Here is a 16,902-nt window from a genome sequence, read left to right on the forward strand (position 1 = left end):
TAATGGCTCGGGATTGGATGCAACTCGGAGAGCTTCAGCGCACCCCACACCCCAAACTTGCAGCTCCCGTCACTGACCTTCAGTTTATAGGACGCAGGCTGATTTTTGGAGACATTTTATGGGAAAAAATGCATCTAATAAGCAGCGAAATACGTACGGTACTTGTGCATGCAGAAAACCCATAGTTATGCAGAGCATTTCGAGCGAACTTAAGACTGCAGTGGCAATAACCATCAGTTGTTTATATTTAAGGACATTAAGGGTGTATGTCCTTATATATAGGCATTGATAGTCATTGCCGTTGTAGTCTTAAGCTTAAGTTTGCCCGAAATGCTCTGCATATTAAAGGGCTTTCTGCATGTACACCTAAATGTCATTCACCTCTGCACAAACATTTTATCATGCTGAAATAAAGTACCATCTTCATTGTCGTCGTCGTCGTCATGATAATGATGATGATGATGTGTTAGGAAGAAACGTTTTTATAAGTTATCATTTACATTTATTTTTCTACAGCTGCATTTTCTGATTTTTTTGGGTTACATTTGGTTTTCTTATAAAACTCCTCTATATACAGTAGTGTGATTTTTTGTAAATGAGATTGAAGAATGCATCCAGAATTGAATAATACACGAAAGGCCTCCATAGTATGTGCTATTCAGTTTTCAGTACACTTTCAGTACAGGCAGCCCTCCACATTCGCAAGTTCCACTTTCGCGCTTCGAACATTTGCGAATGTCCAGACACTCAACCATAACATGTACATGTATATACAGTATGTTACGAGTTTTCATGTGTTTTATGGCTGTTCGTGGTTCAAGAAGTTAAGGAAGCAGTATTGTTAGGCTAAATAAATGCTATTACTCAAGATTCGTTAGGTTCTTGATCCCCTAACCCTCGTGAATGTGGAGGGCCGCCTCCAGAGTGTATTAGAGCTGATTTCTTCTATTCTCTTTATTACAATATACAGTATACTACTGTATAAACATTTTAAAATACACTAGAAATGTTATAGGTGGTGCTGAGGTGACTTAAAAAAAATCTGAAGATGATTGACGCAAACCCACTACAGTACGCTCCTCGCTTAACGATCAATTTGCTTACCATCCTACTCTTAGGAACAGAACCCGTCATTAAGTGAGGAGAGGCTGTAATGCGGTTTTAAATTTTTCTGTTTGAGTTGTATGTCACATGTTAAATGCACACAGCATTGCAGTATATTGGGTTAAAATATTTTTTGATTTTCAGGCACACGATCCTGATGAGAGAGAGAAATGGATACGCGGACTAGAAGATACAATAGTAAGACATACACCATCTATACGGGTAAGACATGTATACTGTTCTTGTAGGGACATACACCGTCTGTACATATAAGACATGTATACTTTTCTTGTAGGACATACACCGTCTATACAGATTGGATTGAGTTTCTTGGAATATCAGTAATACGATGAATTGTTCAAATAAATGGCTTAGATAACTGACAAGCTGATAAATGAGAGAGTTGTGCAACACTTGGGTATCTTTATTCTGGAAATGTTATGCCGTGCAGAGGCTTCTTCAGTCCATTTCAGAGAAAGGTGGAGAATGAGGAGGAAGATGAAGTAATCAGTCCCTCAGCCTGGAGTCTGTGTTCAGTCCAGGCTGAGGGACTGATTACCTTGAACTACTCCTCTTCCACCTTCCTCTGTATTGGACTGAAGGATCCACTGGCTGGTAAAAAGTTTCCAGAAAACTGATGCCCAGAAGTTGTACAACTGTCTTATTTATCGTAATGTATTGTAATATACAGGTGCTTCTTGAGTGACGATGGGGTTACGGTCTTATGAACCCATCGTAAGTTGTAAATATAAGTCGAAGATGATTATAATATGCTAAATACCTGGAGTATACCTGGAGAGGGTTTTGGGGATCAGCACCGTTCCCCCCCCCCCGGGCTTGGTTTGTGACCAGGCCTCGTAAGTAAATAAATAACCACTGTCACCGAACAAGTAAATAAACAATTATTGTAACTAATATACGGGTATTGAAAAATAAATAAATGAATACAAGTTAGCAACTTGCTGCCTTCATGCTGGGTAATTATCTTAACTTTCATCCCCAGAGTAATTGGTTTTGTACCATCGTTGTAATACCTGTATCAAACTGTTGTAATACCTGTATCAAACTGTTGTAATACCTGTATCAAACTGTTGTAATACCTATATCAAACTGTTGTAATACCTGTATCAAACTGTTGTAATACCTGTATCAAACTGTTGTAATACCTGTATCAAACTGTTGTAATACCTGTATCAAACTGTTGTAATACCTGTATCAAACTGTTGTAATACCTGTATCAAACTGTTGTAATACCTGTATCAAACTGTTGTAATACCTGTATCAAACTGTTGTAATACCTGTATCAAACTTTGTTGTAATACCTATATCAAACTCTGTTGTAATACCTGTATCAAACTGTTGTAATACCTGTATCAAACTTTGTTGTAATACCTATATCAAACTCTGTTGTAATACCTGTATCAAACTGTTGTAATACCTGTATCAAACTTTGTTGTAATACCTATATCAAACTCTGTTGTAATACCTGTATCAAACTGTTGTAATACCTGTATCAAACTTTGTTGTAATACCTATATCAAACTCTGTTGTAATACCTGTATCAAACTGTTGTAATACCTGTATCAAACTGTTGTAATACCTGTATCAAACTGTTGTAATACCTGTATCAAACTCTGTTGTAATACCTGTATCAAACTCTGTTGTAATACCTGTATCAAACTGTTGTAATACCTGTATCAAACTGTTGTAATACCTGTATCAAACTCTGTTGTAATACCTGTATCAAACTCTGTTGTAATACCTGTATCAAACTGTTGTAATACCTGTATCAAACTGTTGTAATACCTGTATCAAACTCTGTTGTAATACCTGTATCAAACTCTGTTGTAATACCTGTATCAAACTGTTGTAATACCTGTATCAAACTGTTGTAATACCTGTATCAAACTCTGTTGTAATACCTGTATCAAACTGTTGTAATACCTGTATCAAACTGTTGTAATACCTGTATCAAACTTTGTTGTAATACCTGTATCAAACTGTTGTAATACCTGTATCAAACTGTTGTAATACCTATATCAAACTTTGTTGTAATACCTGTATCAAACTGTTGTAATACCTGTATCAAACTGTTGTAATACCTGTATCAAACTGTTGTAATACCTGTATCAAACCTGTATCAAACTGTTGTAATACCTGTATCAAACTTCAAACTGTTGTAATACCTGTATCTGTTGTAAACTGTTGTAATACCTGTATCAAACTGTTGTAATACCTGTATCAAACTCTGTTGTAATACCTGTATCAAACTGTTGTAATACCTGTATCAAACTGTTGTAATACCTGTATCAAACTGTTGTAATACCTGTATCAAACTTTGTTGTAATACCTGTATCAAACTCTGTTGTAATACCTGTATCAAACTCTGTTGTAATACCTGTATCAAACTCTGTTGTAATACCTGTATCAAACTGTTGTAATACTGTTGTAATACCTGTATCAAACTACCTGTATCAAACCTGTATCTGTTGTAATACCTGTATCAAACTGTTGTAATACCTGTATCAAACTTTGTTGTAATACCTGTATCAAACTCTGTTGTAATACCTGTATCAAACTCTGTTGTAATACCTGTATCAAACTCTGTTGTAATACCTGTATCAAACTGTTGTAATACCTGTATCAAACTGTTGTAATACCTGTATCAAACTCTGTTGTAATACCTGTATCAAACTGTTGTAATACCTGTATCAAACTGTTGTAATACCTGTATCAAACTGTTGTAATACCTGTATCAAACTGTTGTAATACCTGTATCAAACTGTTGTAATACCTGTATCAAACTGTTGTAATACCTGTATCAAACTGTTGTAATACCTGTATCAAACTGTTGTAATACCTGTATCAAACTGTTGTAATACCTGTATCAAACTTTGTTGTAATACCTGTATCAAACTGTTGTAATACCTGTATCAAACTTTGTTGTAATACCTGTATCAAACTGTTGTAATACCTGTATCAAACTGTTGTAATACCTGTATCAAACTGTTGTAATACCTGTATCAAACTGTTGTAATACCTGTATCAAACTGTTGTAATACCTGTATCAAACTGTTGTAATACCTGTATCAAACTGTTGTAATACCTGTATCAAACTGTTGTAATACCTGTATCAAACTGTTGTAATACCTGTATCAAACTGTTGTAATACCTGTATCAAACTGTTGTAATACCTGTATCAAACTGTTGTAATACCTGTATCAAACTGTTGTAATACCTGTATCAAACTGTTGTAATACCTGTATCAAACTCTGTTGTAATACCTGTATCAAACTGTTGTAATACCTGTATCAAACTGTTGTAATACCTGTATCAAACTCAAACTGTTGTAATACCTGTATCAAATCAAACTCTGTTGTAATACCTGTATCAAACTCTGTTGTAATACCTGTATCAAACTGTTGTAATACCTGTATCAAACTGTTGTAATACCTGTATCAAACTGTTGTAATACCTGTATCAAACTGTTGTAATACCTGTATCAAACTGTTGTAATACCTGTATCAAACTGTTGTAATACCTGTTGTAATACCTGTATCAAACTGTTGTAATACCTGTATCAAACTGTTGTAATACCTGTATCAAACTGTTGTAATACCTGTATCAAACTGTTGTAATACCTGTATCAAACTGTTGTAATACCTGTATCAAACTGTTGTAATACCTGTATCAAACTGTTGTAATATATATATCAAACTTTGTTGTAATACCTGTATCAAACTGTTGTAATACCTATATCAAACTCTGTTGTAATACCTGTATCAAACTCTGTTGTAATACCTGTATCAAACTGTTGTAATACCTGTATCAAACTTGTAATACCTGTATCAAACTGTTGTAATACCTGTATCAAACTGTTGTAATACCTGTATCAAACTGTTGTAATACCTGTATCAAACTGTTGTAATACCTGTATCAAACTGTTGTAATACCTGTATCAAACTGTTGTAATACCTATATCAAACTTTGTTGTAATACCTGTATCAAACTGTTGTAATACCTATATCAAACTCTGTTGTAATACCTGTATCAAACTCTGTTGTAATACCTGTATCAAACTGTTGTAATACCTATATCAAACTCTGTTGTAATACCTGTATCAAACTTTGTTGTAATACCTGTATCAAACTGTTGTAATACCTGTATCAAACTCTGTTGTAATACCTGTATCAAACTCTGTTGTAATACGTGTATCAAACTGTTGTAATACCTATATCAAACTCTGTTGTAGTACCTGTATCAAACTCTGTTGTAATACCTGTATCAAACTCTGTTGTAATACCTGTATCAAACTCTGTTGTAATACCTGTATCAAACTCTGTTGTAATACCTGTATCAAACTGTTGTAATACCTATATCAAACTCTGTTGTAATACCTGTATCAAACTTTGTTGTAATACCTGTATCAAACTGTTGTAATACCTGTATCAAACTGTTGTAATACCTGTATCAAACTCTGTTGTAATACCTGTATCAAACTCTGTTGTAATACCTGTATCAAACTGTTGTAATACCTATATCAAACTCTGTTGTAATACCTGTATCAAACTTTGTTGTAATACCTGTATCAAACTGTTGTAATACCTGTATCAAACTTTGTTGTAATACCTGTATCAAACTCTGTTGTAATACCTGTATCAAACTCTGTTGTAATACCTGTATCAAACTCTGTTGTAATACCTGTATCAAACTTTGTTGTAATACCTGTATCAAACTTTGTTGTAATACCTGTATCAAACTGTTGTAATACCTGTATCAAACTTTGTTGTAATACCTGTATCAAACTGTTGTAATACCTGTATCAAACTTTGTTGTAATACCTGTATCAAACTGTTGTAATACCTGTATCAAACTGTTGTAATACCTGTATCAAACTGTTGTAATACCTGTATCAAACTTTGTTGTAATACCTGTATCAAACTGTTGTAATACCTGTATCAAACTGTTGTAATACCTGTATCAAACTGTTGTAATACCTGTATCAAACTCTGTTGTAATACCTGTATCAAACTTTGTTGTAATACCTGTATCAAACTTTGTTGTAATACCTGTATCAAACTTTGTTGTAATACCTGTATCAAACTGTTGTAATACCTGTATCAAACTTTGTTGTAATACCTGTATCAAACTGTTGTAATATCTGTATCAAACTGTTGTAATACCTGTATCAAACTGTTGTAATACCTGTATCAAACTGTTGTAATACCTGTATCAAACTGTTGTAATACCTATATCAAACTGTTGTAATACCTGTATCAAACTGTTGTAATACCTGTATCAAACTTTGTTGTAATACCTGTATCAAACTTTGTTGTAATACCTGTATCAAACTGTTGTAATACCTGTATCAAACTGTTGTAATACCTGTATCAAACTGTTGTAATACCTGTATCAAACTGTTGTAATACCTGTATCAAACTGTTGTAATACCTGTATCAAACTTTGTTGTAATACCTGTATCAAACTTTGTTGTAATACCTGTATCAAACTGTTGTAATACCTGTATCAAACTTTGTTGTAATACCTGTATCAAACTGTTGTAATACCTGTATCAAACTCTGTTGTAATACCTGTATCAAACTCTGTTGTAATACCTGTATCAAACTGTTGTAATACCTGTATCAAACTCTGTTGTAATACCTGTATCAAACTCTGTTGTAATACCTGTATCAAACTGTTGTAATACCTGTATCAAACTCTGTTGTAATACCTGTATCAAACTCTGTTGTAATACCTGTATCAAACTCTGTTGTAATACCTGTATCAAACTCTGTTGTAATACCTGTATCAAACTCTGTTGTAATACCTGTATCAAACTGTTGTAATACCTGTATCAAACTGTTGTAATACCTGTATCAAACTGTTGTGATGCCTGTATCAAACTTTGTTGTTGTAATACCTGTATCAAACTTTGTTGTTGTAATAGCTGTATCAAACTTTGTTGTAATACCTGTATCAAACTTTGTTGTTGTAATACCTGTATCAAACTGTTGTAATACCTGTATCAAACTGTTGTAATACCTGTATCAAACTCTGTTGTAATACCTGTATCAAACTTTGTTGTTGTAATACCTGTATCAAACTTTGTTGTAATACCTGTATCAAACTCTGTTGTAATACCTATATCAAACTTTGTTGTAATATCTGTATCAAACTCTGTTGTTTTTTTTAATATGATATGCCTGTTATTGTCACATTTCCACAGAGGTGGGACCCAAGCAAGCCAGCTCCAACAATGGCAGACTTTGACAAGAAGTTAATTGAAAGCGATGTTTATCTTCAACTCCTGATTGAACAGACCAGCGTACTGGAGAAACACATGTTATCTACTGATGATGAAGCGGACAGGCAGCGCTGCCAAGATGTCATTACCAATGTCAACACTGTTTTGGAGTCCATCAAGCACTCGATAGTTTTATTACAGGTTGGTGTTGGCATATTAGTTTTTTCTCACATTGTTCATTTCTCACCAATCCTTGGTGTCCTCGCATTGTTCATGTGCCACCAAGACATGGTGTCCTCGTATTGTTCATTTCTCACCAAGACATAGTGTTCCTGCGTCACTCGTTCTCACCAAGACATGGTGCCCTCGCATCATTTGTTTCCCACCAAGACACGATTCAAGGAAAAAAAAATGCATTCGCCATCATTCATTCCCTACCTCTCTCCAGACGAGCAGTTTTACCTTCTTATGTAATTTCTTTTATAATCTCTGTAGAATCCTAGGTATTCCAAATACCTTCATGTGTTACAAATTCTTGAATGAACACTTGAAACATGTCGAAAAGTTCTACATGCAGGTTTAGTTATTGTCAAAATGAAGAAGTTACCCCTTGTTTCAGTAGGAAACAATAATTCGAATACAAAATACAAATACTGTACAGTGGACCCCCGGTTTATGATATTATTTCATTCCAGAAGTATGTTCAGGTGCCAGTACTGACCGAATTTGTTCCCATAAGGAATATTGTGAATTAGATTAGTCCATTTCAGACCCCCAAACATACACATACAAACGCACTTACATAAATACACTTACATAATTGGTCGCATTGGGAGGTGATCGTAAAGTGGAGGTCCACCGTACTTTGTTTTCTGCAGTGTGCAGATAATGGAGTTAACATGTAATAAAATACAGTGGACCCCCACATGAAGATATTAATCCGTTCCTGAGAGCTCATTGTTATGCGAAATTATCGTTATGTGAATGAATTTTCCCCATAAGAAATAATGGAAATCAAATTAATCCGTGCAAGACACCCAAAAGTATGAAAAAAAATTTTTTCACCACATGAAATATACATTTTCCTACACACAAAGAGAAGGATACATGCACAATAGTAGAGTAGTACATGCACAATATATATTGTGCATGTACTACTCTACTAAATGAAGAATAAATGACACCTTTATTGAAGACGCAGCAATGACTGATGAGACACTGTGTCCTGGGAGCGCCTTTTCCTCCTGAGCACTGTAGGTCCTGTTTGGCATTTTCTTCACACTGTGTATGCCACTACGACTCTTAAATCTCTCAAACCAACCTTTGCTGGCTTTAAATTCACTAGTTCCAGGCATTTTTCCCTGTTCACCTGGGTGTTAGTCGACTGGTGTGGGTTGCATTCTGGGAGACAAGATTAAGGACCCCAATGGAAATAAGTTAGACAGTCTTCGATGACACTGACTTTTTTGGGTTATCCTGGGTGGCTAACCCTCTGGGGTTAATTGTTTCTTGGTATTCTCAATAAGCCACACCAACAAGAGTGCTACAGCAGCAGCAGCAGCTGACAGTGCTACAGCAGCAGCTGACAGTGCTACAGCAGCAGCAGACGGTGCTACAGCAGCAGCAGATGGTACTACAGCAGCAGCAGCAGTTGACGGTGGTACAGCAGCAGCAGCAGCTGATGGTGCTACAGCAGCAGCAGCAGCAGCTGACAGTGCTACAGCAGCAGCAGCTGACAGTGCTACAGCAGCAGCTGACAGTGCTACAGCAGCAGCAGATGGTGCTACAGCAGCAGCAGACGGTGCTACAGCAGCAGCAGACGGTACTACAGCAGCAGCAGCTGACGGTGGTACAGCAGCAGCAGCAGCTGACGGTGCTACAGCAGCTGACGGTGCTACAGCAGCAGCAGCAGCTGACAGTGCTACAGCAGCAGCAGCATCAGCAGTTGACCATGGTACCACAGTATTTCGATAATATTTCTCACCCTTTTTACCACAGGGTTGGCACTAGAAGCTTTCTTGGGGCCCATGGTCACTTATTTTGCAGATAAAATCACCAAAAACGCTGTAATAATACGAAATGTTCCGATTGTATGTTTGGATGTTACTGCGGAGGCTGGCTTGTAAACAATGCCACCGGCGGAACATGTGAGGCTGGCTCAGGCTTCACATAGACGCGTCTCGGACGAATAGCGTTGAGCGGGTTTTTTAGCGGTATGCGAGGCAAAATCTTAGCGATAAAATTTATCGGTATGCGGATTTAACGTTATGTGATGCCAACGGTATGCGGGGGTCCACTGTACATGCAGTTAGGGGCAAAAGAAAGAAAGAAACTAACATGTGCTTTATACTCACAGAAACCGGCTTACTCGCTACAATATGTCTTGTTATGCAGTCAGTTCATACTAGCCCCAAAATTCACAGTACCATGGCTGGAACAGGTCACTAAACCTTATATAGATGACATTTTGTTCCTGTCCGTCTGTCTAAGATTTCCTCTCCAAATTGTGGATTAATAGTTGACTCTATCTTCATATGCCAGGCTGCTGCCAAATCAACTCTTTCACCCCTAGTCAATTTTACATATTTTTAATACACTGGCTGTATCCCACCTGAGGCAGGGTGACCTAAAAAAGAAAAATGAAAGTTTTTCTTTTGTGCTCCCTAAGTTTCTCTATGTAATAATGATTGTGGTATTGTTTCAGCTCTTGTACCTATTCTGTTTTTTTTTTAATGGTTGAACGTGAAATTTCTTCAATCCTTCCTGTCTCTCGTATTTTTTTTTTTCCTCAACAAGTTGGCCGTCTCCCACCAAGGCAGGGTGACCCAAAAAAGAAAGAACATCCCCAAAAAGAAAATACTTTCATCATCATTCAACACTTTCACCACACTCACACATTATCACTGTTTTTGCAGAGGTGCTCAGAATACAACACTTTAGAAGCATATACGTACATATAAAGATACACAACATATCTCTCCAAACTGCCAATATCCCAAACCCCTCCTTTAAAGTGCAGGCATTGTACTTCCCATTTCCAGGACTCAAGTCCAGCTATATAAAAATAACCGGTTTCCCTGAATCCCTTCACTAAATATTACCCTGCTCACACTCCAACAGATCGTCAGGTCCCAAGTACCATTCGTCTCCATTCACTCCTATCTAACACGCTCACGCACGCTTGCTGGAAGTCCAAGCCCCTCGCTCACAAAACCTCCTTTACCCCCTCTCACCAACCCTTTCGAGGACGACCCCTACCCCGCCTTCCTTCCCCTATAGATTTATATGCTTTCCATGTCATTCTACTTTGATCCATTCTCTCTAAATGACCAAACCACCTCAACAACCCCTCTTCTGCCCTCTGACTAATACTTTTATTAACTTCACACCTTTTCCTAATTTCCACACTCCGAATTTTCTGCATAATATTTACACCACACATTGCCCTTAAACAGGACATCTCCACTGCCTCCAACCGTCTCCTCGTTGCTGCATTTACTACCCAAGCTTCACACCCATATAAGAGTGTTGGTACTACTATACGTTCATACATTCCCTTCTTTGCCTCCATAGATAAAGTTTTTTGACTCCACATATACCTCAACGCACCACTCACCTTTTTTCCCTCATCAATTCTATGATTAACCTCATCCTTCATAAATCCATCTGCCGACACGTCAACTTCCAAGTATCTGAAAACATTCACTTCTTCCATACTCTCCTCCCCAATTTGATATCCAATTTTTCTTTATCTAAATCATTTGATACCCTCATCACCTTACTCTTTTCTATGTTCACTTTCAACTTTCTACCTTTACACACATTCCCAAACTCATCCACTAACCTTTGCAATTTTTCTTTAGAATCTCCCATAAGAACAGTATCATCAGCAAAAAGTAACTGTGTCAATTCTCATTTTGAATTTGATTCCCAAAAATTTAATCCCACCCCTCCCGAACACCCTAGCATTTACTTCTTTTACAACCGCATCTATAAATATATTAAACAACCATGGTGACATTACACATCCCTGTCTAAGACCTACTTTTACCGGGAAGTATTCTCCCTCTCTTCTACACACCCTAACCAGAGCCTCACTATCCTCATAAAAACTCTTTACAGCATTTAATAACTTACCACCTATTCCATATACAGTAGGGCCCCACTTATATGGCGGGTTAGGTTCCAGGCTGTCGCCGGAAAGCAGACATCGCCGGAAGGCAGAACTCCATTTTTTTCCATTTATAAATGCATATAAATGCCAGACAACAAGTTTACACTAAATTATATTAAGTTAGTAATAGAAGTAGGCATTAAAAACACACAAAGTAAAATACAGTGACAGTAAATTCATTACTTATCCTAAAATATTTGTAATCTTAATGTAGGGAGAGAGGTGAGTAGTACTTATTTGTAGGAAGTCAGGTGCAGGTAGCCCAGGTGTAGGTAGCACTGGCTCCCCGTCTCATACTTAATATACGATATTTAAAACATCCCAGAGAGGCAAAATGCACATACAGTACACTCATTATTTACCTTAAAATATGTGTGGTCTTAATATAGGAAGAGAGGTGAGTAGTATTTATTTGTATAAAGTCAGTGTAGGTAGCCGGTAGGTGTAGCCTGCCTGGGCTACACCTACCGGCTACCTACACTGTGGCCCAGAGCCATATTATTAACATCGACATGCCTTGTACAATGAATTTAATCATTTCTAACAACTACCTTTAGATGCCATCATAAACGAAGGTAGAAGTAATGAATAACTCATGCCGAAAATTGTAAACAAAAGCGGAGTGGGGGAGTGGCTGGGCCAAACGCAGATTCATACACGTTTTCTCTGATGGCTAAAAGAGAAAACGTAATGTTGTCCCTCCACCCGGATCCACAAGTATTATTATCAGAGCATATAAACTATGCAATAAATGCCAGACAACAAGTTTACACTAACTTATATTAAGTTCGCAATAGAAATAGGCATTAAAAACAAAATAAAAGGTAAGATATACACAGTGTACACTTATTACTTACCTTAAAGTATTAATATTAATGTGTGAGAGGTGAATGGCAGGGTGTTTATTGAATAAAATCAGAATGGCACACCATCATCCTCTAACTACCGAACTTGCACACGGAAATCACTCACTACGAAAGCAAAAGGCTTGGCAGACGATGCAACATCCCCCCAATGAAAAGCAGGGGTGTCACTAGCACGTTAAGAGACCATGCAATAAGTGTCAGGGGCCCGAGACTGTTCAACTGCCTCCCAGCATACATAAGGGGGATTACCAACAGACCCCTGGCAGTCTTCAAGCTGGCACTGGACAAGCACCTAAAGTCGGTTCCTGACCAGCCGGGCTGTGGTTCGTACGTTGGTTTGCGTGCAGCCAGCAGTAACAGCCTGGTTGATCAGGCTCTGATCCACCAGGACGCCTGGTCACAGACCGGGCCGTGGGGGCGTTGACCCCCGGAAATCTCTCCAGGTAAATTCCAGGTAAGAGGCTTACGACTTCTCTTTTTATTGCAGCTAACCTTAGACGTCATTGTCAGTGAGAGCCAACTAGTTAATGAAAGAGTAAACGAGAGAGAGAACGAGATACAGAGTTGAGACAATGTAAGAACACAAACTGAACAGGTAGTGGACGATCACTTGGTCAGGCGAAATAAATGCGTATTAATATGTGTCTACTTTTAGTTCATTCACGTCCATTTGTAAGAGTTTGTAAAACATTTACCTCAATATTTTTTTTATTTTAACAATAGTTGCCTCACAATACAAACACACTTACATTGTGTACAAGTTGTACAAGTTAGTTCAGAATAAACAAACAGCAACACACCATTTTTAGAGTGAATGAAGATAATAATAATAATTATATTATTATTATTAATATTAATAATAATAATAATAATTTTTTTTTCAACAAGTGAAATCCATTACATAGCATATAAACATGATACATACACTCAGAATAAAAATTGATGTAAATATGAGATTTGTTTACAAAGCAGCTGTGTAGGTGGTGTCGGAAGAATTGTGTTTTCTCTAGTCAAACACTGGGGGGTAACTGTAGAAAAATATTCTTTTCGTATGCCTTTACTCTATGTATAGCAATTCACGACCCATGTGGGTTTAGTGCTTTTTATAATTAATAATAATAATTATTATTATAATATTATTATTAGTAATCTTTAGTAAAGATTACTGAAGATTACTAATAATAATATATTAATATTAATAATAATAATAATTATTATTATTATTTATTATAAAAAGCACTAAACCCACAAGGGTCGTGAATTGCTATACATAGAGTAAAGTCATATGAAAAGAATATTTTTCTACAGTTACCCCCCAGTGTTTGACTAGAGAAAACACAATTCTTCCGACACCACCTACACAGCTGCTTTGTAAACAAATCTCATATTTACATCAATTTTTATTCTGAGTGTATGTATCATGTTTATATGCTATGTAATGGATTTCATATATAATTTTGAGGAAAATATCATAGATGGATTAATGAAAATGCCTATATTGATGTAAAATAAGACATTTAGTGTGCCCAAGAGTGATTATTATTACGTAGTATTGGCGTCATGAGTAGAGAGAGACTTAGCAATTTTAATGTGTACCTGCACACCAGCACAGTGTGTAAGTATATTTAGGTACAGGTACTCTTAAGTACAATTATCAGAGTACATATAAAATATGCAGTAACTTTAAAACACTTGAAATTTTGAAAAAGTTTCCTGACATAATAGATGTGGTCACAGAAAATTTAAACAAACCGGGTGGGGGCGCCGTATTTGAAAGACCGCTTGCCGTATAGCAAATTTTGGTCATAATTTGACATCGCCGTATTAGCGGAATGCCGTAAGGCGGGGCCTTACTGTACTTGCAACATCTGCCACATTGCTTCTCTATCCACTCTATCATATGCCTTTTCTAAATCCATAAATGCAATAAAAACTTCCCTACCTTTATCTAAATACTGTTCACATATATGCTTCAATGTAAACACTTGATCTACACATCCCCTACTCACTCTGAAACCTCCTTGCTCATCCGCAATCCTACATTCTGTCGTACATCTAATTCTTTCAATTATAACCCTACCGTACACTTTTCCTGGTATACTCAGTAAACTTATTCCTCTATAATTTTTACAGTCTCTTTTGTCCCTTGTATATTCACATAAGCCTGTTGCTTTTCATTGTGTGTATTTGTTGGTATACGTTACTACTACTGGAAATTACTACTACCACTAGTGAACATCGAAATGGTACCTCACTAGTATTGCACCTCACTCTGAGCCTTTATATACCCTCTGTGTCCATATACTGTTTGTAACGGCTTGACAAAGCTCCTGGAGAGCGAAACGTTGCCACAATAAAATGTCATATTAGTTGCACTTGTGTACTTTTACTTTACAAATGATTTCTTTGTTGAGTGTATCTTTATGTTTTCTCTGTCTTATTACAGATAGCAAAGAACACTGCCTTTCCTGTTAATGGTGTGTATCATCCATGTAATGCCATCCCTGAAGGAACATCATCAGCTTCATCCAGTGAAGGAGTTGTTGGAGGAGGTGAGGGAGTCTGTGATGGAGGTGGAGGAGTAGGAGGAGGAAGGGTGGGAGTAGTGACCTCTGCTGCAGAGAATGATGGAGTACCACTCACAGTGACTCCCACGGTTCGCACTGGTATTGAAGTAGGCCGGGAGTGTGCTGAAGCAACTAATGCGCTAGTAGGAATGCAGCAGAGGAGTCCAGGTGAGATGGTCGTATGTTGTCGGATATGACTCACGAAATCGTAATAACACAATTGAAAACAAACCAGGGACTGGGTGGGGCTTGAACCCATGGCATGTGAGTCTAGGCCAGTGTGTAAGCCACAGGGCCAGCTGGCTACAGTACGATATAGGCATATTTATACACCATTGGGAGGTTAGCTTGGGCACCACTGTGACCACAATTTCAAATTTTTACAGATGACTTGCCTGCCAGCATGGCTGTGGCGAACTCTGGCTCAAGTTCCCTTAAAGCCACCATGGGTTGAAACCCCACCTGTTCTTTGGTTAGATATGGTTGAACATTCCTCTTATAAGGTTTTCCTTCAGGGAAGAAAGATCATTTATCTATTCTTGCTTAGTAGTCTTTGCCTGCAAATTGTATTATCACTTCTACTTATTTTTGTTTGCATCCTGAAGAATACAAGCCATAATAACATGACTGGAACTAATCATAAAATACCCACACAAGTGAGTATTTGCGAGATGCTTAACTTCTGGATCTGGGACAGCAAAAATGGCTTAATTATTATTTATTTATTTATTTATTTATTTATTTATTTATTTATTTATAGTCACAAGGTTAAAAGGGCACTAGCATGATTGAACAAAGGTCTGTATTCTAGACTTCAGAAAGGCTAGTGCTTCATGATTAACAGGGAGAAGAGTGCACTAGCATGATTCTAACAAATTCTTCACAAACTTTCTAATATTTTCTTGGTGTATAGAAACACCAGAAGATAGTTTGCATGACGGGATTCACGCTAATACTAAAATGCGATATACACTTAATATATAATGGTGCTTGATATTACTAATTTGCTCGGAGCTTTGTTCATAAAAACACTGTTGTATGTTGTATCAATATTTTTTAGTTCTTGATAATAACCTTTCAAAACTTTTTTGAGGGATGAAACTATTTAGATACCTAGTAGTTTTATATTTTGTTTCCTAGTAACTCTAGTTTCATTAATATTTGATGACTACGATAAAGTTACTACATTATTAATCTTGTAACTACATATTGACTACCTGTAACCAGTGTCACTGGGATTTTGATGATAAGGTGGTAGATGAAGATCAATGGTATATAATACTGACAGTCAAAAAATAGGCACAAAGATACCTGAAATGACGCGAGAGGAGATGTAATGCGTGACAAAACCAGCACAGAAACCGACTAACCAGCACAAAAGCGACTAACCAGACTTGAGTCGTGGAGGTGGGAAGTACAGTGCCTGCACTCTGAAGGAGGGGTATTGATATGTCGCAGTTTTTTTAACTAGTGTAGGCATACCTCTGGCAAGACAGTGATGGAGTGAATGATGAAAGTGTTTCTTCTTTTTTTGGTCACCCTGCCTTGGCGGGACATGGCCAGTGTGTTAATGAAAAAAATAATTCTTGACATAAGCCTGGCCACCATGAGCATAAACTCCATTTCTATAATAAAATGTGGGTAACATAATGTGATCCTTTATTGAATACTTTTCGTCACAAACAGATCTATACAGTGGAACCTCAAATATCGAACTTTCTTCGGTCCAGAAGGCTGTTCGAGTGCCTTTACCGAATGAATTTATTTCCATCAGGAATAATGTAAATTAGATTAGTCCATTTCAGACCCTCAAAAATGCACTTATAAAAGCACTGTATTTGGGACTTGATAAAGCCCACTGTGTGTGCAAAAGCTAGTAAAAGATTACATTATATTGTATTTATCTCTATTTTTCCAAGGTAATTCATAATGAGAACAATGCAGTGA

The 16,902-nt window shown here is 37.0% G+C and overlaps 1 protein-coding gene across 3 annotated transcripts in view; it reads left to right on the forward strand.

Moving 5' to 3' along the window:
• LOC128704686 (oxysterol-binding protein-related protein 9) overlaps positions 1-16,902 on the forward strand; it is a 132,364-nt gene that overhangs the window by 21,218 nt on the left and 94,244 nt on the right. For 2 of the 3 annotated variants that reach the window (XM_070079590.1, XM_070079591.1), the window contains exons 3-5: positions 1,249-1,326; positions 7,331-7,549; positions 14,835-15,123. In XM_070079590.1, coding sequence (XP_069935691.1) covers positions 1,249-1,326; positions 7,331-7,549; positions 14,835-15,123 — 586 coding nt within the window. The remainder of the gene's footprint in view (positions 1-1,248; positions 1,327-7,330; positions 7,550-14,834; positions 15,124-16,902) is intronic. The other variant, XM_070079592.1, reaches the window with a different exon arrangement.

The sequence above is a fragment of the Cherax quadricarinatus genome, chromosome 100, assembly GCF_038502225.1.
Source record: "Cherax quadricarinatus isolate ZL_2023a chromosome 100, ASM3850222v1, whole genome shotgun sequence".
Lineage (NCBI taxonomy): Eukaryota > Metazoa > Arthropoda > Malacostraca > Decapoda > Parastacidae > Cherax > Cherax quadricarinatus.